Genomic DNA, 22,221 nt, shown 5'->3' with positions numbered 1-22,221 from the left:
AACAGATGGTGAAAAAAGGGGATGAACCAATGAAAATGATTTGATTGTTTACTGTTAATTAAATTTATCTATTAATTGGTTAAAATTTTTATTGATTTTGAACAATAAGATTTATTTACCATTCAAATAAAACAACAACATAATAATTACTAATTGATAAAATTTTAATTTTATTAAGGTTTTTTTTTTTTTTTTTTGATTGATTTAACTTTTTTTTTTTTTGTTTAATAATCAGAACCTCTTGATAAAACTTCTTTACAAGTTGGACGTAACAATATGGTGTGTTCATATTGAGCGACGTAGGATCCCTTGATGTCGACGAGTGGTGGATAGGCAGCGACAACACCGAGTTCACAGAGATTCTTGAGTGCCAAGATATGCTTATCTTCACCGGCCTTGTCAAGCCATCTTCTGGCGAAACAGAGAGTGTCGTAGTTCTTGTTGATATGTTGGAACAGTTGTTTGGCACGTTGCAATCTGATGGTGGCGTGTGGTGCGTTGTGAACCTTCATGTAGTGACTACACTCGAGATCCTCCTGCACGAATCCCTTACCGGTACTACCGAATGTCTCGATAGCGTAGAACTCACCTTCCTCCATCTTGGTACCCTCGCCACCCTTGACGATGGGCACGGTCTTTCCAGCGTGAATGACATAGGGTGCGATGCTGTGACCGTTGAGATTACGCACCGATTTGATTGGATAGACCTTTCCGTTCAACTCGATCTCGTGTGACTCCATGACCTCCTGGATGGCGGCACCGATATCACAGAGACGCACGTCGATACCGGCTTCACGGATACCAGTGTTGGTCGCCTCCTTGACGGCGAGACGCAACGGGTCAAACTTTGGATTAAAGTTGACGGTGAAAGCGCAATCGATGATGTGACCATTGACGTGAGTACCGAAATCAATCTTGAGAACGTCGTCGTATTTCAATACGGTCTTGTCACCGGTGTTTGGTGTGTAGTGAGCGGCGATATTGTTGATCGAAACACCGGTTGGGAATGCAATACCTGCCTTCAAACCGTTGGCTTTGATCAATGTTCTCGATGCATTCTCTAGATTCTCAACGAGATCGATCAATGCAATACCTGGCTTTGCAATAGTATGCACGTATTTTCTTACTTGACGATGTACTTCTGCTGCTTGACGAACCTCATTATATAAAGTGAAATCCAATCTTTCAGATTCCTTCTTTTCTGCACTTGTTGTACGATATGAATTACTAAAATAAAAAAGAGTTAATAAAATAAATTATAGATAGATAGATAGATAGATAAATATAGTATTACATACTCATTTTTATATTCACATTCCTCACCAACTGGGAAAATACCATTTGAGAATAAATCTGAAACTGGAATGGTTGGTGGTGTAGTTTGTTCTTTTGCTGTACCTGTTGAAGCAGTAGCAGCAGCAGCAGCAGCAGTAGGTGTTCCATTACTGTTGTTCTCTGTTGTAGTAGTAGAAGCAGTTGACTTCTTCTTCTTCTTCTTCTTTTTCTTCTTCTTTGCCTCTCCAGAAGCAGCAGATTCTACACCTACAGCTTCTACGTAGTAATAATAATAATTATAAATATAATAATTAGAAATCTTTGAATAGTTTTAAAACAACTAACCTATACACAAATAAAGATTTCATTTGTATTTATATTAATATATATCTAAAACATACTTTCATTTGTAGTTGATTCATCAGCACTATCATCATCTTCCTCTTCCTCTTCTTTTTTGTTGGTAGCAGGATCTACCTTTGGTATCTCTTTATCTGACATCAATTTGATTTTGAATTGAAACAAATAAAATGTTAAATGTTTGCAATTGAAATTATATAATCGTTTTTTTTTTTTTTTTTTTTTTTGCAAAAATTAAATTAAATTTAAAAATAATTAACCAAATTAAAAAGTTAAAACTCTTATCATATCAAGATAACGCCAATGATATTATTTTAAAAGATATAAGTTTTAATTTTATTAAATAAATCTCTACTTTCGTTTCCAAAAGTACAAAGATTATCATGTTATGATAATAAATTATTATGATTATTATTATTATTATTAATTATTATAGACAAAGCTAAATAAAAAAAATAGCTCTATAATATAACTACAAAAAAGGTATGAGTTGTGTTGTTGGGGAGGGGGATATAAAACAAAAAAGTAATCTATAAAAGAAGCCAATTCTAATGATGGACCTATTAGGACGATAATGATTCTTTACAAAGAGATATTCATGATGATACTGTCAATCTTTGAATAGTTCTTATCTTTCTCTGCAAAACTACGATGCTCTTTACTCTCAAGATGAGTCTTTAGATTCTCAAATTCAGCATTACAACACTCGCAGTATCCTTGTGACTTCTTTTTCTTTTTCGGTAAAATGTTATTCTGGTTATTTGATATATTATTATTATTGCTTTGTTGTTGTTGATGATTATGATGTGTATTATTCTTAATGATTTGTTGTTCGAATTGTTGTTTTGATATATTTAATGTATTGTTATTATTATTATTATTATTATTATTTGGTGGTTGATTATAAATTACATTATGAATATTATTGATTGGTGTTGTTATAGATTGAACATTGGTAGTTGGTGTTGCATTTGCGGTAGTGGTAGTAGTTGTTGTACAGGGAAAAACAGTATCTTTTTCGATTGGTATAAATGGAGATAATGAGTAGTGTGTTCGATTGGAAGTAAAGGTTGGTGACGATGGAGTTGCAAAGTGGAGTACAGGGAAACTAGAGTTGGTGTATGCTGTTGGTGGGAACTCTTTGGTGATTGGTTTGAAGGCATTGAGCTTGTCCGAGATGGTAATAAATGAGTAGGGTCGTGGTGCTGGGCCTCCTAGTGATGATCCTGTTGCTGTCACGATCGGTGTATGAAGAGATGTGCTATTTTTCTTGTTGTTGTTCAATGATGGTTTGTTTGGAATTGGTTTATGAATCTGTTGTTGTTGTTGGTGTTGGTGTTGTGGAATTTGTGTTGTTGTATTAATCGGTTGGCTTGTTTGTTTCAATGTACTATTATTGGTGATTGATTGTATATATGGGAATGTTGATGTCATCAAACTATAGTTTGATGGTGACTGTTGTGATGATTGAACATTTGATGTAGATATCGATTTCTTTTTATTATTACTAGTATTGGTATTATTTAAATTTGGTGAAATAAATGTAAAATTTGTAGCTATAGTTGGTTGTGATTGTTGTTGTTGCTTCTTCACTTGATGTTGTTGTTGTTGTTGTTGAATAATTAAATTCTCATCTTTATCTAAAATATAATTATTATTATTATTATTTGGCTTTACTTCATCAAATGTATTGAAAAATACATGTGGTGATGAAGAAGAAGAGTGATGTTGATGTTTATCATCCATCCATCTCTGCTTTTGAAGTTGTTGCTGTTGTTGTTGTTGCTGTAAAAATAATAATTGATGAAGATTATGTTTATCTTCTTCTTTTAATTTACTACATTTTTTAATAAATAAATAAAAAAAGATAATATTAGCAATAATCCTATTATTAATAATTAACTATTACTATTATTATTTTGTTTAAACATACATTAATTGTGGATTGAATTGTTGTTGTTGTTGTTGTTGTTGTAATTTTATGTCATTAAAGTATTGATTTTGAAACTGTTTATAAACCAAAGATTCATCGACAATAGGAGATTCCTTTACAAAAGTATTTCTTGATGTCTTTCTTTTCTTTTGACCGATATTATTGTTTTGTTGTTGTTGTTGTTGTTGTTGTTGAATAGGATTGTTGTTTTGTTGTTGTTGATGTTGATGATTGTGGTGTAGTATATTGCTATTTAAAATTGATTTTGACTGAATTTGACTACTACTACTACTACTACTGCTGCTACTTCCGCCACTACTGTAATCAACCTGGTGATGATGTATCAATGCAGGAAATGGATATTGTGCAAAACTACGACTATCAACAACAGTACTCGATGGATGACTCGACGAACTATATATAACACCAATTGGTAGATATGGATCTATCAGATGTGAGTTTTCAACCTCTGCCATTCTATTCGATACTATTCTATTCTATTTATCTATCTATTTAAAAAAAAAACTAAAAACTAAAAAAACTAAACTAATTTATATAAATATAAATGTATAATATAATAATGTCGTATAATAAATATATGTATTAAAAAAATATTATTATTAAAATTATAATTAAATAAAGATAATATTAAAATAAAATAAAAAAATAAACTGTTGTTGTTGTTGTTGTTATTGTTGTTATTGTTTGTTTGTTTGTTGGAGTTAAAACTGATAAGAGGGTGAGAACCTCTATTCTCCTATAGAACAGGTTAAATATTATTAAACCTCAATTCTCTTTTTCTTCTACATATATACTATAAATATATATTAAATTTACTACGACTTTTATATAAAATGAATAGTTGGATAATTGTGATAAATAATAATTATAAAAACAATATATTCTAAATATCTGTTACTATTTATGCTGCTGCTGCTGCGATTACTACTGTTATTCTATATATATCATTAAATAATGAATAATGATGCACTTGTTAGTTTAAAAGTAAAAAAGTGAGCGAGAGTGAGTGAGTGAATAGTTGAAGCTGTGCTGGTGTTGTTATGTTGAGTTGTATGGTTGTATTTATTTGTTATTGTTGTTTTTGGGTTTAAATTTTTTTAAAAAAAAATATAAATTTTTTTTTAAATTAGGAAACAAGATTTTGTTATTGCTTTAAATGATTCTATAATGCAAATAACTAGATTTTAATATTTATATGGTTATGTTGATTCTCTAACAACTCTATTTTTAATGTTTTGTTTTGTTGTTTTGATATAGATGTATATATTGATATATATATATATATTGTTGTAGAAAAAAATTATTATTGTGTTGTTTTGTTGTTGTTGTTGGTGTTTGTTAATTTATATATATATATAATTTAATTAGTTAACTAAAAACTATTTATTGGTGCTATTTATTTGTGATGATGATGATGTTGTTGTTGTTGTTGTTGTTGTTTTCTGTTGTTATTATTGTTTTGTTATTAGGTTAGTTTATTTTTTGATAATTAAAAAAATAAAATAAAAAATATATATATATATATATATTGAAATAAATAAAATGTATGTATTGTTTTGTTTTGTTTTGTTTGTTGACTATAATATAAAAAGGTAAATTGGTGTACAAAAAGAGAGAAAAGTAAATAAATGTAGCAAGTTTTGTTGCTTTTTTGGTTGTTGCATCAAGAGTTGTTATGATTCTTTTTCTTTTCTGTCACTCTCTCACTCAATAATAATTTAATTATTATTATTATATTATTATTTTTGGTTTTTTTTTTTGTTATTATTGGCAAAAAAAAGAAAAAAAACCAACAAAACAACAACACGTACAAAATGAGATGATAATTACACCATAATAATCAAAACAACAACAAAACACCATCAAACTCAAAAAATAAAAAGAAAACAAATTTGCCAAAATATTGAAAAAAAAAAAAAAATCACAACAACCTACCAAAAAAACAAAATTTAATTTGGAATTTGTGAGGGAGGTTGTTGTGGTTTTTTTTTTTTTGGAGTTTTTTTTGGCGTCAGTGTCAATTGATCAGCAAGAAAGATGCAATGCACAGTCAGTCTTTTATTAGAGGTAGTATTGATTATTATTTGACCTCCCTCCAAAATTATGATTGTTGTTATTATTCAGCAACTTGCTAATAATAATATCATCAAATCATCACCAACAAATTGCTGAAATGTTTATTTTCTTTCTTTTTTTCAATTTTGTTTTTTGTTTTTTTTTTTTTTTTTGGGATTGGTGTTAAGTTTTGATGGTGATGATTTGATTGTTGGAGTGTGTTTTGTTTTTATTATTGCTCACCACCAAAAAAATAAATAAAAAAAAAAATGTACATTATATCTTGATTTGAGATGGCTGTTTGGTTTAATTTTGAATGAAGCGGTATGATTTGATTTGGGTTATTATTATTGTTATTATTAATATCTGAAGTTTGGTTTACACCATATCACTAAATTGATTAAGAGATAAGAAAAGTGTGATAACAGTGTACAACTTGACTCACATTTTTTATAAAAAAAAAAGGTTGTGTATGTATAAAAACATACATACACATAAAACAAACACATCAGCAGCAGAATATAAATTTGCTGATCATTCTCGTCAAACATTTACAACACCTTATTTGAGCAATGAGATATTACTCTGGTGTAAAAAAGTTAGTTTATAAACTAACTTTACTAATTAACGAAAACAAAAAAAAAAAAAAAAGAAAAGGAAAGAAAAAAAAGATAAATCTACTTACTTTTTTTTTTTTTAAATGTAAATTTACATTAAATTATCTCCAATATATATTTTATTTGTTTCAAAAATAGTATATTTATTATTTAATTTGTAAATTATTTAATAGCTATTATTAATATTATTATTCTAAAGATTCTGATGTTAGGAAATTATTATAAAAAATGATTACTTTAAAGAATAATGTGAAAACCCCCCTTCTAATATATGTCTTTTTTTGCAAAAAAAAATTGGAAATTGATTCATAATGATTGAGCAAGGTTGTGTGTCGTTTTTTTTAACATTTTTTTTTTATTAAAGTTGATTGTGTTGTTGTTATTGTCGACTAATAATCAAACAATCATAGATTTGCGCAGTGTTAAAGCACACTCGATATCAAATTTCATACAGTTATACGGTTTTTTTTTAAATCAATCTAAAAACAAACAAACAAAACCTGACAAATTACATCAATCAGCATTAACACATCAACAACAACAAACAAACAAACAAACAAACACATCAAAGATTAGGTTTATTCATTAGCAATAAAAGATAGATAGATTTATTATTGTTATCATTATCAAGTTTAAGTTATTGGTTGAGCTCAAGTGGTTGTAGGTAGTGTGGGTCGTTTGTTGGTTGTTGCTGCTGCTGTTGGTCAGTTGAAAAAAAAACAACTTAGAAAAAAAAAAAAAGAAAGTTAGTAAGAAACAATGACTTCTTCAAGTACCATTGAGAGAGCTGTGTGGTACTCGAGTGCATGTGTAGTACTAGCAATGGTTATATTTAACATTACACCAATACTCGAGGAGATACCGTGGTTTCACTTTACTCTGGGCTGTAACACCTTTATATTCTTCCTCGAACTCTACTTGGACATTCGTCAGTCATTCACCATCCGACAATATCGTAATCCCACGGCCAACTGGACTGATACAACATATCATATTGTAAGTAATAAATAATAATATTAACAAGATCAAATAATAATAAAATAATTCATCAGATCTAATATAATCTAATCAACGTTTAACCTAATATTGCAATTTTAACCAATCTTTATATAGGAAAACATTCTTGGACTTCTTAATTTCTCTAGAACCGAGTCTACAATTGGTTTCATCTTGGAGTGTTGTATACTAAACTTTGGTGTTTTATTATATATCTATAATTGCAATGAGTATCTTTGGAGTGCCTACGGCTTTGGACAAGAGTATGAAGTTACTCGTGGTATTTCCTATCTTTTAATGATCAGTTTATTCAGTTCAATTATCCGACTACCATTCGAGTTGTACAGAGTATTCCTTGTCGATTGTCAATCAGATGTCTCTGATAAATCATCTTCATCTCAATCATCATCATCATCATCAACAACAACAACATCAAATCATTGGTTTAAGCAAATAGTAATCGATCAAATTAAAATGTTTCTAGTATCACTATTAATTGGATTACCATTATTAGCAGTTACAATTGCATTATTCTCATGGAAATTCCCATTTCAATGGTTATGTAAGTATTATTAAAACAAATTTACTCTCTTTTTTTTATTTTGTTAATTATTAATATTTTTTTTCAGATATAATCATTTTTGTTTCAACAGTAGCATTATTCTTCTCTGATATGTATCCATCGTTAGCATTCTTGTTTAACAATTTCTCTTTGATGGAGGATGGCGAATTAAGAGAGGAAATCAGTAAACTATCGAACAAACTTGGTTTTCCATTGAAAGAGATCTACACAATGGATGGATCGAAGCGAGTATCTCATTCAAATGCATTCCTATTGGGTTTCTGGAGTAGCAGTATCGTTTTATATGATAATCTTATTAAGCAACAATCAACACCAGAGATTCTATCGATTATCGGTCATGAAATAGGTCATCATAAATTTAAACGTAAGATTAACTAATTAATTACACACATTTTAATATATTGAATATCATTTATTTATTTATTTAAACAAACAAAAAACATAATCATCTAGATTCATGGAAACATTTATTTGTACAGTTGTTGTTTTTAGGTAATTTTATTTTCTTATTCTCAAGAGTTGTAAATTTACCTATATTTTATTATAGTTTTGGTTTTAAAAGAGTTGATGTAAGTAAATAATAATAATTTGAATATTCAATAATCATCATGATAAATTAATAATCTTATAACATTTTTTAGGTTAGTGTTGGTTTAGTTATATTTTCATATTTATATAGTACATTTGCAAATCTATTAAGATTTGTTACCAATTTAATTAGAAGAGAATTCGAATATGCAGCCGATCGTTATGCCATCGAGAATGGATTGGACATGAAGAAAGCATTGCTTTCAATGTATGGAAATGGTACATACATTAAACCAGATATCTATTTTTCATTATATTATTATTCTCATCCATCATTAATGGAAAGATTAGATTCCATCGATTCAATTACAAATGAATTAAATAAAAAAAGTGAATAATCAAAACAACCAAACAAATATACAAATATACAAATATATATTATTGTAATTATCTTAATTCTTTTTATTTATTTTTTAAAGTAAGAATGGTACGATGATCTTTCTTGATCTTGGATATTGTAATCTACCGTTTTGACCGTCAAAGTCCTTACGGTATTTACGGTGTTTGGCGACGGCCCAGACGTACATCTGGACGGCACCGAGAATGGTAAAGATGTAGGCGGTGAGGGTTTGGGTCATGATGGAGAAACCGATCCATGAGAGAATCTCCATGGTGTAGTTTGGACATGAGACAAACTCAAAGAGTCCACCCTTTGGAATGGCACGTGCGGTAGAACCGGCTGGACGAAGGTTACGGAGTTGCAAGTGACAAACCAAATTCATTGACTCACCAATGGCAAACAAGACCAATCCGAGGTAGACGTTCATGGCTGCCGGTGCAGTGTACAACGAATGGTTGACAAAGTACGATACCATCACTGTGCATCCCCAGTAGTAGGTACAGTTTTTGAACAAATTGAAAAGTGGCATTGTACCATGACTGAATCTATGTACAAAGATAGTTTCCAACAATCTCTTAATATAATGAATACTGTAACAGATCAATGCTAATACTAAAAAATTAATAAAATAATTATATTAATAGTTAATAATAAGATTTATAATTTATATTTTAACTATTTTATATTTTGAGTTAAATTAATTTACTTACTGTTGAACATAACTCTTTTCAAATTGATATCCATAGATTTGAGTTGAGAAGTAGTAGAACAATGGGTAGATGAGTAATGGACCAGCATATTCAGCCAAGAATACAGCAGTCCATGAGATTTGAGGTCCTAAATCCTTAAAGTATAATGTATCATCCAATTTAAGGTTGTACGATGCCAATGTCTTACTGTCATCTCCAAGAATAATTGGTTTAGAATCTGCACCAATAATAGAGAATCTTTGTCTTTCAACACTATATTTTGGATCTTTTTTTTTTGTTTGTTTTTTAATTAAATAAATAAACAACAATTAATATCTATCAACTATCAATTATTTATTGATTTACATACTTTGTCTGTAGAATTCCTTTTTGAATTGACCGACGGTTTGGACAGCTTCAGTAGAAACAGTACAGATCTCACGTTTGCTACCCGATGATAATACTTTGATTCTCATTTTTTAACAACAAAAACTATAGCTTTATGATTACCAAATAGCTCTCTAAATTGTTCAAAACTTAATGATCATCAAAAATTTTATTATTGAAAAATAAATTTTTAATTTAAATATTTTTAAATATCTTAAACACCCGAACGTTACAATCAATGTTTTTTTTACTGACGATTTTGAAAACACTCTGTATTCATAATTTAACACAGAAATAATAAAAAAAAAATTAGTTATTATGTCATAATCAAAAATAATGAAAGAGAAAGAAATTCATTCATTTATTTAATCAATAAAAATAAATCAATGTTTAGATTATATTTATTATTATCATTATTATTTTTAATATCAAGTTTAAGAGCTGATGATGATGTTTATAAACATAACGATGATGATGATGAGTATGATTATATAGTTCTCGGAGCAGGTACTGCAGGATCAATTGTTGCAAATAAACTATCTGAAAATAAAAGAAATTCAATATTATTGGTTGAAGAAGGTGGTTGTAAGTTATAGATGAAATTTAATTAAAATATTTTATCGACTATCAATTTTTTCTTAAATTAAATTATTCGAATTTTATTTGTTATGTTAGTTGCTCAACATCCATGGATATGGGATCCAAAAGATTGGGTACAACATTTTATTACCGATCCGGAGCCTGTTGTTTCCAGAGTATATATGTCAACACCGGAGCCAGGTTGTAATAACCGTACAATGAACCAAATAAGAGCAAAAGTAACTGGTGGCTGCAATATGAATAACGGAATGATTTTCGTAGTTGGTGATAAACAGCTATATAATGATTGGGCAGACCAAACCGGTGAGAGTGAATGGGGTTGGGACAATGTCCATTCCAAACACATTAGCGAGATTCGTTCAAAGTTTTATTTGAGAAAGCTCGATGATAATAGAAAGCTACTTCCAGAGATAAAAAGAGCTGTCACTAGACTTGGTGTACCATTCATTCCCGATGTTTATGTCGGAAATTTGAATGGTTTGACTAATAGAATATCAATGTCAAAACCAGACAACATTACTTACCAACGGAGAGAAACAAGTTATTCTACTTATATCGATCCAGTTGTAGCTAATCGTAAGAATTTAGATGTTCTAGTTTATCATCGTGCTGAAAAGATTGAATTCAATGGAAATAAAGCTGTTTCCGTTAGATTAAGAGATGTTGGAACTGGAAAGATTAGAAACGTTAGAATCAACAAAGAGTTAATTATCAGTTTAGGTGCTTATGAATCACCGGTTCTTTTGCAAGCAAGTGGCGTTGGAAATCCTTCGAAATTGAAACAAGCCGGTATCAAACCAACGATAGATTCTCCTTATATTGGTGAAGGGTTATATGATCATTTCTATATTAATTTCTTTGCAAAACCACTTTTATCCACAATCAAAATAGCTGCTGACGATCTCAACAGGCATACGGTTGAAGATGGATTCCTCTATTTCGGTACCAAACAAAATAAAACTAAACACGATTTCATTTTGGGTTTGGATTTCAAATATTTGGAAACAGGCCAAGTAGTTTTCTATTGTCCAGTTGAGCTTGTCAATGCAAAGAGTGTTGGAAGAGTTCAAGTCAAGAGTATAGATGAAACAGGTGCTGCCGTCCACCCATTAATAACAAACAACTACCTTACATCTCCAGATGATATCCAGATTCTAAAGGATGGTATCAAAGAATGTCGTAGAATCCAAGATAAACTCGTTCAAATGGGAATCGTAGATGGAAATAAACCTGAATCCAGCAATATTGGTCAAGATGATGCATCGATCGAAGATTATATAAGAAGAACCGGTGTTAGAGATTTTCATCCATATGGTACTGTCAAGATGGGAAGAAAAGATGATCCAACAGCACCACTCGATCCACACCTCAAACTCAAAGGTACCGAAAATATTCGTGTCATCGATGCTTCTGTAATTCCCTCCATAAATGTAAATACCAACGCACCAACAATGATCATTGCATTACAAGCTTCTAAATTTATATTAAAAGACAATAAATAATCAAGATTTATAAATTAAAAAAAAACTATTACAATAAATAAGATATGATTTATGTTTATTTATTTTGTAACAGTTGTTATGATGGTCATCAACAATAATTACTATCTATTGTTGGTATCAAGGTAATCATGTAATTATAAAGGTTACTCGTAACTCTAGATGAATTTATTTAATATGATTTGGATTTGTTTAACTTTTAATCGTTTCAAACTTACATGTAGATAAACTTTTAATGATGTATAGTTATCCCAGTTCTCAAAGAGTGATTCCTCAAAAGAACTGTTCCACTTTGTAGAAGCGCCATATATAAAAATACCATTAATACATTTTCTTTCAGTTATGAAACCGTTTCTAATTTCATATTGATTCGAACCATTTAGAACCAGAGAGATATAAAATACCATTGTTTATATATATCTTTAATGATCTATTAATATTTGAATGATTAATATTTGATATTGATTAGGACTTTCCTATCATATTTATAGTTTAAGAAAAAGTTTTGTTAATCAAATAAAGATAATTATAACTTTTGATTAACATATTTGTCAATCAGATTTTAAATTTGATTGAAATTTTGTTAATCAGAAAATGATGTCAAAAAATTAATTTAGAAAACAAATGTTTTTTTTAACCTTTAAAAACTAATACTTGGCGAAGTACATCTTGACCAAAATGTAGAATAGAATTTGTAAAATAATATTTATTAAAAAAAAATCTGAAGTTTTTCCACCTCCCAAGATACAAAGAAGATCCTTGAAAAAAAAACCATATTTTTTTAAAAAGCATGGTTTTTGAAATAAAAAAATTTGATTTTTTAAGAAATATCTAAATTTATCAAGATATTTAATATTTTTTTTGTAGATAAAAAGAAACACTCGAGTGTTTCATTTCATTACCATATTTTTTTGTAAAAGACAAACAACAAACAAACAAACAAACAAACAAATTATTATTTCATTAAAGGGTGATTTATTATTATAATATTTATTTTATTTTTTAGTGGTGATTATAACATTTAAATATGCAAGACGATGAATATTTAAATGAGGTTGGTGGGACCTTGGCTAAATCAAAATGTCCAATTTGTAATAAATCAATTGGTATGGGTTAAAAAAATATATATTGGGTTTGATTATTATTTAAAACTTTTATTTTATTAATTATAATCTTTTTATTTAGAACAATTTTATTTAATCATTCACACAAGAGATTGTATTAAAAGATTGTCAGAGGTCATAGATCGAGTCGAAAAAGATGAAACTATTCTACGTGACTTGAAGGGTATAAAGAAAAATAGAAAGGAAAGAGAAATCAATCAATCCTCTAGTAGTAGCAGCAGTAGTAGTAGTGGTAGTATACATGAAGACGATGATACCGGAAGTGAAAAGGGTTCCAGGAGAAATAGAAACAAAGAACCAAGGGAATCGAAACAACCGAAAGAAACGAAAGAGCCAAGAGAATCAAGAGGACGTGGTAGAGATTCCACCAATCAAATGCCAAGCCGCTTTCAACAACAACGACAAATGAGACTAGAACACTCACAACAACAGCTACAAATAATGCAGCAACAAACGCAATATCTACAACAACAACAGCTTATAGCTAATCAATTTATTAATCAATCGACTCCAGTTGCAACTTCTTCTTCACAACATCCAGCATCAATCCTTGGAAACCACGATGATTTTATTGAAGATGACTATCATAGCGAAGAAGGTGACTATATTGTTAACACCTATAGTATAAGACGTTCGGAGAAGACAATTGAACCACCAAAACCGATGAAACCGATGAGACCACAGGATTTCCATCGTCCAGAGTTCATTTTTGTGCCTGCCGTTATGTTGAGAATCGTTGGGTTTGCAACGCTTCCAATCATTCATTTCGAAAGAAAGCTATCGGCGTACGACGAGGAGGGTATTGGCCAACCAATGAAATTCGGAATCAAGCGACTGATGGAACTTAGTTTACTCAGCAAACAAATCTACAAATTGGTTCGTACCTATTTGATGCCAGACTTGCGCTTCAGAAATCTCAAGGACAAGGATATCGAACACCTGAACAGTGTCAAATGTCCAATCAAAACATTCTTAACCTACGAACTGAATACCTCGTTCAATAACGGTGCCACCATACCAACGACATGCAACACCATTGAAACACTAACACTCATCTATCCGACTGTGTTCAACTCTGACGTCGCTCATGTCATCAAAATTCTAAAGAGCCAGCCACACCTCAAGAAACTACGTATCTCCATACAATTCCTTATCAAACCAGAGATTATCGAGACTCTCAAACAATACAATCCACAAGTAAAGAGACTTTCGGTGCTCTCCTACTTGGAGACACCATTGTCCGACCAAGACAATATCGGTATCGACATCCTCCAGAGATATCTTGAAACCAACAAGATTGTTAGTGTCAAAGCTTACATTGCCGCTACAGCAGCGCGTCTCGAGCGAATGAAGAATAACATTCCCAACAGTAAACTCATTGTTAACTACACCTTTAGTGCTCGTTTAGATGTGGCGTTCCAGGGAACCGTCAATAGAAACACCGTTATCAAATCACTCGATTTGAAGTGTAATCAACTCGTCAATCTAGCAGTGCCCCTCTCCAAGTTGACAGCATCGCAAATCAATCAAGTCAGGTTTATCAGTACCGATCAGCTCAGAAACTACGAATATCTCAAACGTTTCATCAATGTAAAGGTGATGCATATCACCTACTCACCAGAGCCAGCACTCAAAGGGCTGCTCACTTTTATTTCCAGCAGAATGCCATCGGTAGAGTACATCTATCTCGTTCAATACACAAGAAGAAAAGAATCGATGATGTTTTTGGATAACTGGATGGTCGAACATCTCGATAAATCATTCCAATTTCAATTGGAACGTACTCATCCAATTGCAAAACAATATCTATTCAAAAGAGTTTATTTTAAATAAAACACAAAAGCAAAAGATTCGATTTATTTACAAAAGTCAAGTTTATCTGAATAAAATACAATTTAAATTGTTTGGTATGATTTCAATTCTTTTGAATTGAGTATTCTTTGAGAGGTATTCACCCAATTCAATATAGATTGGTGGTCTATCCGAGTAGGTAAAGATATTAATCTTTTGAAGCGATCTATTCTTGTTCAAAAAGTGTGAAATGATACTCCAATGATTGAGATAGTTGTTTTCATCCTTTTGAATCATTCCGAGAATTTGAAGATGTTCAATGGTCGAGTTGGTTGATATCGATGCAAACAGATTGATAAGATCTAAATTAAAGGAACTGAATATCTCCAAACTACGAATGGTCTTATCGTTTGGTATGAACGATAGGAATGCTTGGAAATGTTGAATCGTATGTTTTGAGAATCTAACGGATAGCTTTGTTATCGATTTAAATATCTCTGTTGGATTCATCATAATTGGATAATCTACAAGTTGTTGTTTATAGCTTGATTCCAATCTTAAATTTTTTACAGAATAATTAATTGGTTTCATTGTTGTTGCTGCTGCTGGGTTGTTGTTTAGTTGCTGTAAAACTGGATAATTCATAGGGAAAAATAATTTTTTCAAATTATTATTGTTGTTAGCCAAAACTCTAAAGATATATTCATGTGGAACTGGACTCAATATTAGCAATTCAGTGATGGTTTTACAACTCTCTAGATACACGAAAAGTGGTTCCATCTGTTGGTAGTTTGTCTCTATTTCCGGTTCGATCAACTGCAACTCTAGCCGTTTGAGATTCTTACACTCAAAGAGGAAAGATATCAACACTTCACTGGGATACTGTTTGCAACGGTAGGTGAACGATGTCAAATGATTCACCAGATGATCGAAATAGAACGATTCATATCGGCTGAACGTATCGTATTTGATCATCGAGTACTTGGTGATCGGGTTGTTTGCGAGGTGTCCATGAATATCGGTGAGCGATGTCACCGTTTGTATTCCATAGACCGACCACTCGGTGATCGGTATCGTTATCGACTTTATCAGCGAGACCAATCTCTCATAGGCATAGACAGCTTGTGTCAGATGGAAACTGGCGACAACCTTGAGCGATTTGATGCTGGTGTTGCTGTTGATGTGTGGAACCAAAGCGTCGTACATGTCGAATGCCGATCGCTCATTGGCACGAATGACCAACTCACTAAAAGTGGTTCTCGAGACGAATTGAATCAGACGATCGATCAGCGTAAGCTTTTTCCTCTCGATCTCCAACTCCACCGTACCACCATAGTAGAATAAACAACTTTGGTTGAGAAGATGGTGACTCAACCAATCGATATCCTCATCGATGACATACTTGAACTCTGCTTTCTCATTGTGATAGAACAACAGCTTCAGTGTATTGAACCATTGTTGACTGACAGTTGCCAAACTCAACTTCCAATTCCAACTTGCATTTTCATCGAAATATATAAATTTAATAATTTCTTTTTGTAATACAATATCCAACATGTGTTAAATTATAATTATACAATCTACAAATAAAAAATGACAATTATTAGTTCACATTTAAAAGTGTCAAATTTATAAAGTTTTGAAAGTAAACATGTTTGTTCCCCAAACATCATACCTATTTAAACCAACAAAAAGCCAACATGTAAATCATTCAAAATTCAAACAATTTTTAAAGAAATAAAAAGAAATTTAAATTAAAAAAAAAATTTCGAATTTCAAATATAACCCACTTGCTTGGAACAATAAGATTGAAAAAAAAGGTCAAAAGACCTCCAACCGCTCTATTTATACAGTAAATAATGCAAATGAAAAACAAAAAAAATAGTCTTGTGTGTTTTGATCACCCGCAATAACGAACACTGGTGGTCCTTTTCATACACAACACAATAATGAACAACATATTCATTTAATTATTTAAAATAAAAAAATAAAATAAAAATAACTTTTTGGTAATTAATCGATTTCTAGATTATATTTAATAATAGTAAAAGAGATTAGTTTTTATTGTAAATAAAAAAAAGAATAATAATACTACATACATACATACAATACACATATATATAAATAGATAGATTTTTTTTTTTTTATTCTTTTTTTTCTTTTTTTTTAATTATTATTATGTTTTTTTGTTAATAATATTTAACTTATTTTAAATATATTTATAAATAATATATTTATTTTTTGTTAATAATGCCAATTCAAACATTTAATGAATATTGTACACAATTAAAGCTATTAATAAAAAAGAATTTATTATTAAAAAAAAAGAATAAATGTGGTTTAGTATTTGAATTTCTTGTACCAACAGTTATTATTATAATATTATTTATCGTATTATGTAAGTAGTTTATCCAAATGTATAATATATATATTGATTAATAATCATCTTTTTTTTTTTAATTATTTTAGTAATTGTAAAAGAATATAATAAAGAATATCCAATTGAATCGATTGTAGCTTTAAGTGCGATTGTAAATAGTACATCAACGATTCTCTATGGACCTTTGAATAATATGACAAAAGAACACTTTGGTGTCATCGAGATACTAAAGTCAAATACAGTGATGACCAGTGGTAATATAGTTGCTGACCACTTTTTCATACCGTTTAACAATCAACTTGAAATGGATAACTATTTCGAGTCGAATGCAGAATCGGTTCTCTGTGGAATTTGGATGAATGAATCCAGTAATGCCAACGACTTTGCCTACAGTATAAGAATGGATTCCGTTAAGCTGCCCGATACAACCATCCTCTACAAGACGAAACTGTCGTCGACGCTCTACACGTTCTCCAACTTTCAGGCTGTGCAACTGGCTATGGATGCCTCGATCATGCAATACTATGGTGTCAACTTGATGTTGAACGCCAGTACGAAGCGATATCCCAATCCTCTCGATGAGGAATGGCAGGTTTGGAACGAAGGTAGAAGAACGGTACTCCTGAATGGCGGTGCCATGTTTCTAACCGCTGCTTTCGCTGTCTATGTATTCCGACTGACGAATGACTTGGTGATAGAGAAGGAAACGAAAATCAAAGAAGGAATGCGTATGATGGGTATGAGGGACTCGACTTACTATCAGAGTTTTCTGATCTCATCGCTCATGGTTTCTCTGCCGATTCTCTTTATCATGTTTGGTAGTCTCGTAGGCAGTGAGGTGATATACCACGCCAACAAATGGGTGTTTTTCTTTATATTATTTTTCTATTTACTTTCTCTGCTGGTTTGTTCGATTATCTATTCCATCTTTTTCGATCGATCACGTTACTCTGGTGTACTGTCGTATGCAATAACAATGGGTCTCGGTGGTGCCGGTATCTACGTTGCGCAATCCTCCATTTCTCGAGTTGGAAAGGGTTTCCTCTCTTTGATTTCACCTATTGGTTTCGCTTGTGCAATCTACAGTATGGTCATCGACGATATGATCGACCTTAGAAACGAAAATCCTATTGACAGATCACTACTCTTGACACCATCACAATCACTTGGTATCCTGATATTTGACATTCTCTTTGATGCAATACTCCTTTGGTATTTCGATAATGTTTGGCGTGGAGAATACGGTACACCTCGACCGATGCTCTTTTTTCTCAAGAAATCCTACTGGTTTCCTTCGGCTGTCGCCTACGTTGAGCATCCACCCATCATTGAGAACGACATGGTAGAAACGGTATCCGATGATCTCAAACAGAATATCTCAATCTCCATTAGAAACTTGAAAAGAGATTTCAACACAAAGATGGCAGTCGATGGTCTCAGTCTTGATATGTACCAGAATATGATTCATGCATTCCTCGGTCATAATGGTGCCGGTAAGAGTACAACCATTGGTATTCTTACAGGTCTCATTCGAGCATCCGACGGTGATGCATACATTCACGGAATGTCAATCACCAACGAAATGTCAAATATTCGTCGTAAACTAGGTGTATGTCCTCAACACGATATCGTTTGGAATCAACTAACTGTTTTAGAGCATCTTGAAATCTACGCTGCATTAAAAGGTGTTGAAAATTCAAGTGTAGAAAGTGAAGCAATCAATATGGCAAAAATGGTTGGATTAGGTAGGTAAAAAAAAAAACAAATTATACAAATCAATTTATATATATTAATTTTCTTTTCTTTTTTTGTTTTTTTTAGGTGGTGAAATGAATTCATCAGCAGGTAAATTATCAGCAGGACAAAAACGTAAATTATGTTTAGGAATTGCTTTTATTGGTAGATCAGAAGTAATATTGATAGATGAGGTTACCTCTGGTATGGATCCGAAATCAAGAAGAGAGGTTTGGGATTTTCTTCATGCTTGGAAACAAGGTCGTACTATCATCCTTACAACTCACTATATGGATGAAGCCGATAATCTTGCAGATCGTATTGCAATTATATCAAAGGGTAAACTGAGGTGTGAAGGTAGTTCGCTATTCTTGAAAAAGAAATTCGGTCTCGGTTATCTCTTGACACTTACCAAGATGACAGACTGTCAGACTCCAATGGTAACGGAATTCATCCAACATTTTATACCGGATTGTGTAAACCTCTCGGATGCAGGCTCCGAACTATCCTATCGTATTCCTACACATGCCGCCGATAGTTTCCCAATCTTTTTCAAATCGCTAGACGAACAAAAGCATCTCATTGGTATTGAACATTATGGTATTTCACTTACAACACTCGAAGAGGTTTTCCTTCAAATTGCAAATGAAAAAACAGCCAACACCGAAAATAATAATAGTCCAGTATTAAGTAGTAGCGGTACTACAAAGATATCAATTGATACTAATAGTAAGAAATTACCATTAGAGACATTGATGATTGCTGCAGACCATCCAAACAACTATCTACAAATGTTTGGTTTGTTTGTCAAGAAATATCGTGTCTCCAAGAATGACTATACCATGTTTATGTTGGCAAATATTGGTCCATGGATGTTGATTTCTCTTGCTATTATTTGTCTTAAATTTGTCAAAATTCAACCACTCTATGTCGATATCGTCACTCCGATAACCTTTGATTTCTCTCAATACAGCGGTCTCAATGGTTTACCAAATTATCTACCAATACAAACGGTCGACGGAAATCTTTCACTACTCAATCGATCACCTTATTTCAATCAAGTGGTCACCGTACCATCCGATATCAATATGGATCAATATTTACGAGATAATCATTTCTTAGACAGTGCTGGATCGCTTGCTTTCAACCAACCAATCGGATCTCTCGTCAACTACACAGTCTATTATAACAATGACTATCCACATGCATCACCAACCGTTATGAATGTAGTCAACAGTGCAATCCTAGAGAAACTAGCCAATGTATCTATTGTAACCGGTAATTTCCCATTCAAACATGTTGCCAATACGATAGAGTCATTCTTTGGAACATCCAATTTCAGTGCATCCAGCTACTTTATCATTTTGGCCATGGCTGGATATTCGTTTATGATTGCTTCATTTGGTGCATCGATATCCGCTGAAAGAGAAACACAACTAAAGAGTATCCTCTACGTATCTGGTTGCAAAAAGTATATCTATTGGCTTTCCAATTTAATGTGGGATACAGTGACCTCCATTGAAATCTGTCTTATCATTATCGGTATCTATTCAGTGGATCACCGTCTCAACAGTAATATCGGTTTACTTATTATGGCACAATCATGGTTTTGCTTGGGAACCATCCCATTGTCCTACTTGATGTCATACAACTATACGAAAATCGGTAAAGCATTTGGAGCCATCTATGGTAAGCTGTTTGGTGTTGGTCTTCTCTTCATGGCCGTTGGCACATGGACTCGTGTCTATGTTCATGGACAATACTTTAACTATGGAAAGGATCTCGTTTATCTTTCTGATCTACTGGATTGCATATTCTATCTAATCTCACCAGTCTATTGTCTGGGTCATATATTTTCATTTATTTTACAATACCCTGGATCGCTTCCACCCAACGCTACCGTAATACCTAGTTTATGGTCGATGGATCAATCAGGTCTACCATTATTCTTTTTGTCACTCCATTTCTTGGTATGGTCATTGATCGTACTTTTGATTGATTACCGAATGGAAATCAAAGGTATCCTCAAGTCCAAGTGGAAACGTAAAGCAGCAATTTCACCTGAACCACCTTCTTATGAGGATCCAGATGTTGCAATGGAAAGAATTCGTTTGAGTATGGTCCTTGAAAAAGGTGAATACAATGATTCAGTGATTCTCAAAGAGCTCCATAAAACATTCCCAACCAAAGGTCAAGAAAAAATGGCAGTCTACAATACATCGTTGGTCATTAGTCCTGGTGAAATATTTGGATTACTTGGTCTAACTGGTGCAGGTAAAACAACAACACTCTCGCTCTTGGCTGGTGATATTCAACCGACTGCCGGTACAGCACTGATCAATGGTTTCGATTTGACTACCCAACGTACACAAGCATTGGAGTCGGTTGGTATTTGTATCCAAGGTGATTCACTTATTCAACTACTCACAGGTAGAGAACATCTTCGATTCTATGCAAGAATCAAAGGTATCCCACACAAGAAAATTGAATCAGTCATTAAATCCTATATTATATCGATGGATCTACTTGATATTGCTGATGAGCTTGTTAGAACCTACAGTGGTGGAAACAAGAGAAAACTTGCTCTATGCTTGGCACTCATCGGCAGTCCATCTGTTTTGTTCATCGATGAAGCAAGTTCAGGTTGTGATCCTCAAGTTCGAAGACTCATGTGGAACCTGATCTCTCAAATGAGTAAATCCAAAAAGATTATCCTGACCACTCATTCAATGGAGGAATGTGAGGCGCTTTGCCAACGTGTAGCCATTATGAAGTGCGGTAGATTAATGTGTCTCGGTTCCAACCAACATATTAAATCTAGATTCTGTAGTGGTTACTCATTGGATATCAAATTTAAAACCATTGCCATTGAACAAGGTGTACAAGAGATTATGGCTGCACTTCCAACTGCTCAACTCGTCGATTCTCATGACCTGATAGCCAACTTTGAAATACCGGACGGCCATCTTCAAGTATGGCAAATTTTCCAAGTGGTTCAACAACTTTCACAATTTGTAGAAGACTACTCTGTATCTCAGACAGGTGTAGAACAAGTTTTCCTCAAACTCACATCCGATTATTTCGAATCTCATTATTTAATCTACGCCAATCAACCTATTGCCAACAATGTTTATACAGAATTTTATCCTCCCAACTTTACACAGTCAAACAATCCTGATCATCCAAATGTAGCAATAAAAATGCAAAATCTTTAATTTTTTTATTATATCAATAAGATTTTGCAAAATC

General features: G+C 32.1%; 8 protein-coding genes across 8 annotated transcripts; 4 read left to right on the top strand and 4 right to left on the bottom strand.

Annotated features, from left to right (window-relative positions):
* Positions 1-224: 224 nt before the first annotated feature.
* On the bottom strand, positions 225-1,776 carry metap2 (methionine aminopeptidase 2; the record flags this gene model as incomplete). The annotated part of the gene is made up of 3 exons (XM_020576652.1): positions 225-1,227; positions 1,299-1,551; positions 1,677-1,776. The coding sequence occupies 3 exons, from the start codon at positions 1,774-1,776 to the stop codon at positions 225-227; spliced, it is 1,356 nt and encodes a 451-aa protein (XP_020433901.1).
* Positions 1,777-2,058: 282 nt separating this feature from the next.
* On the bottom strand, positions 2,059-4,044 carry PPL_05778 (uncharacterized protein; the record flags this gene model as incomplete). Its single annotated transcript, XM_020576651.1, has 3 exons — positions 2,059-2,077; positions 2,222-3,472; positions 3,569-4,044. 3 exons carry the CDS (start codon positions 4,042-4,044, stop codon positions 2,059-2,061), a joined length of 1,746 nt encoding a protein of 581 aa, XP_020433900.1.
* Positions 4,045-5,131: 1,087 nt separating this feature from the next.
* Positions 5,132-8,766, top strand: PPL_05777 (uncharacterized protein; the record flags this gene model as incomplete). Its single annotated transcript, XM_020576650.1, has 9 exons — positions 5,132-5,137; positions 5,182-5,209; positions 6,157-6,242; positions 6,626-6,837; positions 7,117-7,257; positions 7,407-7,819; positions 7,887-8,204; positions 8,388-8,409; positions 8,520-8,766. 9 exons carry the CDS (start codon positions 5,132-5,134, stop codon positions 8,764-8,766), a joined length of 1,473 nt encoding a protein of 490 aa, XP_020433899.1.
* Positions 8,767-8,841: 75 nt separating this feature from the next.
* Positions 8,842-9,933, bottom strand: gpsn2 (synaptic glycoprotein SC2-like protein; the record flags this gene model as incomplete). Its single annotated transcript, XM_020576649.1, has 3 exons — positions 8,842-9,313; positions 9,479-9,743; positions 9,828-9,933. 3 exons carry the CDS (start codon positions 9,931-9,933, stop codon positions 8,842-8,844), a joined length of 843 nt encoding a protein of 280 aa, XP_020433898.1.
* Positions 9,934-10,230: 297 nt separating this feature from the next.
* Positions 10,231-11,946, top strand: PPL_05775 (GMC family oxidoreductase; the record flags this gene model as incomplete). The annotated part of the gene is made up of 2 exons (XM_020576648.1): positions 10,231-10,429; positions 10,520-11,946. 2 exons carry the CDS (start codon positions 10,231-10,233, stop codon positions 11,944-11,946), a joined length of 1,626 nt encoding a protein of 541 aa, XP_020433897.1.
* A 1,024-nt stretch (positions 11,947-12,970) lies between these two features.
* On the top strand, positions 12,971-14,900 carry PPL_05774 (uncharacterized protein; the record flags this gene model as incomplete). Its single annotated transcript, XM_020576647.1, has 2 exons — positions 12,971-13,049; positions 13,129-14,900. 2 exons carry the CDS (start codon positions 12,971-12,973, stop codon positions 14,898-14,900), a joined length of 1,851 nt encoding a protein of 616 aa, XP_020433896.1.
* Positions 14,901-14,962: 62 nt separating this feature from the next.
* Positions 14,963-16,974, bottom strand: PPL_05773 (uncharacterized protein; the record flags this gene model as incomplete). Its single annotated transcript, XM_020576646.1, has 4 exons — positions 14,963-14,988; positions 15,023-15,638; positions 15,780-16,295; positions 16,966-16,974. 4 exons carry the CDS (start codon positions 16,972-16,974, stop codon positions 14,963-14,965), a joined length of 1,167 nt encoding a protein of 388 aa, XP_020433895.1.
* Positions 16,975-17,108: 134 nt separating this feature from the next.
* On the top strand, positions 17,109-22,187 carry PPL_05772 (uncharacterized protein; the record flags this gene model as incomplete). The annotated part of the gene is made up of 3 exons (XM_020576645.1): positions 17,109-17,256; positions 17,328-18,983; positions 19,060-22,187. 3 exons carry the CDS (start codon positions 17,109-17,111, stop codon positions 22,185-22,187), a joined length of 4,932 nt encoding a protein of 1,643 aa, XP_020433894.1.
* Positions 22,188-22,221: the final 34 nt, after the last annotated feature.

Source organism: Heterostelium album (genome assembly GCF_000004825.1).
Source record: "Heterostelium album PN500 unplaced genomic scaffold PPL_contig12, whole genome shotgun sequence".
Taxonomy (NCBI): Eukaryota; Evosea; class Eumycetozoa; order Acytosteliales; family Acytosteliaceae; genus Heterostelium; species Heterostelium album.
Note: the sequence above shows the minus strand (reverse complement) of the source record. Positions and strands in the feature narration are given on the sequence as shown.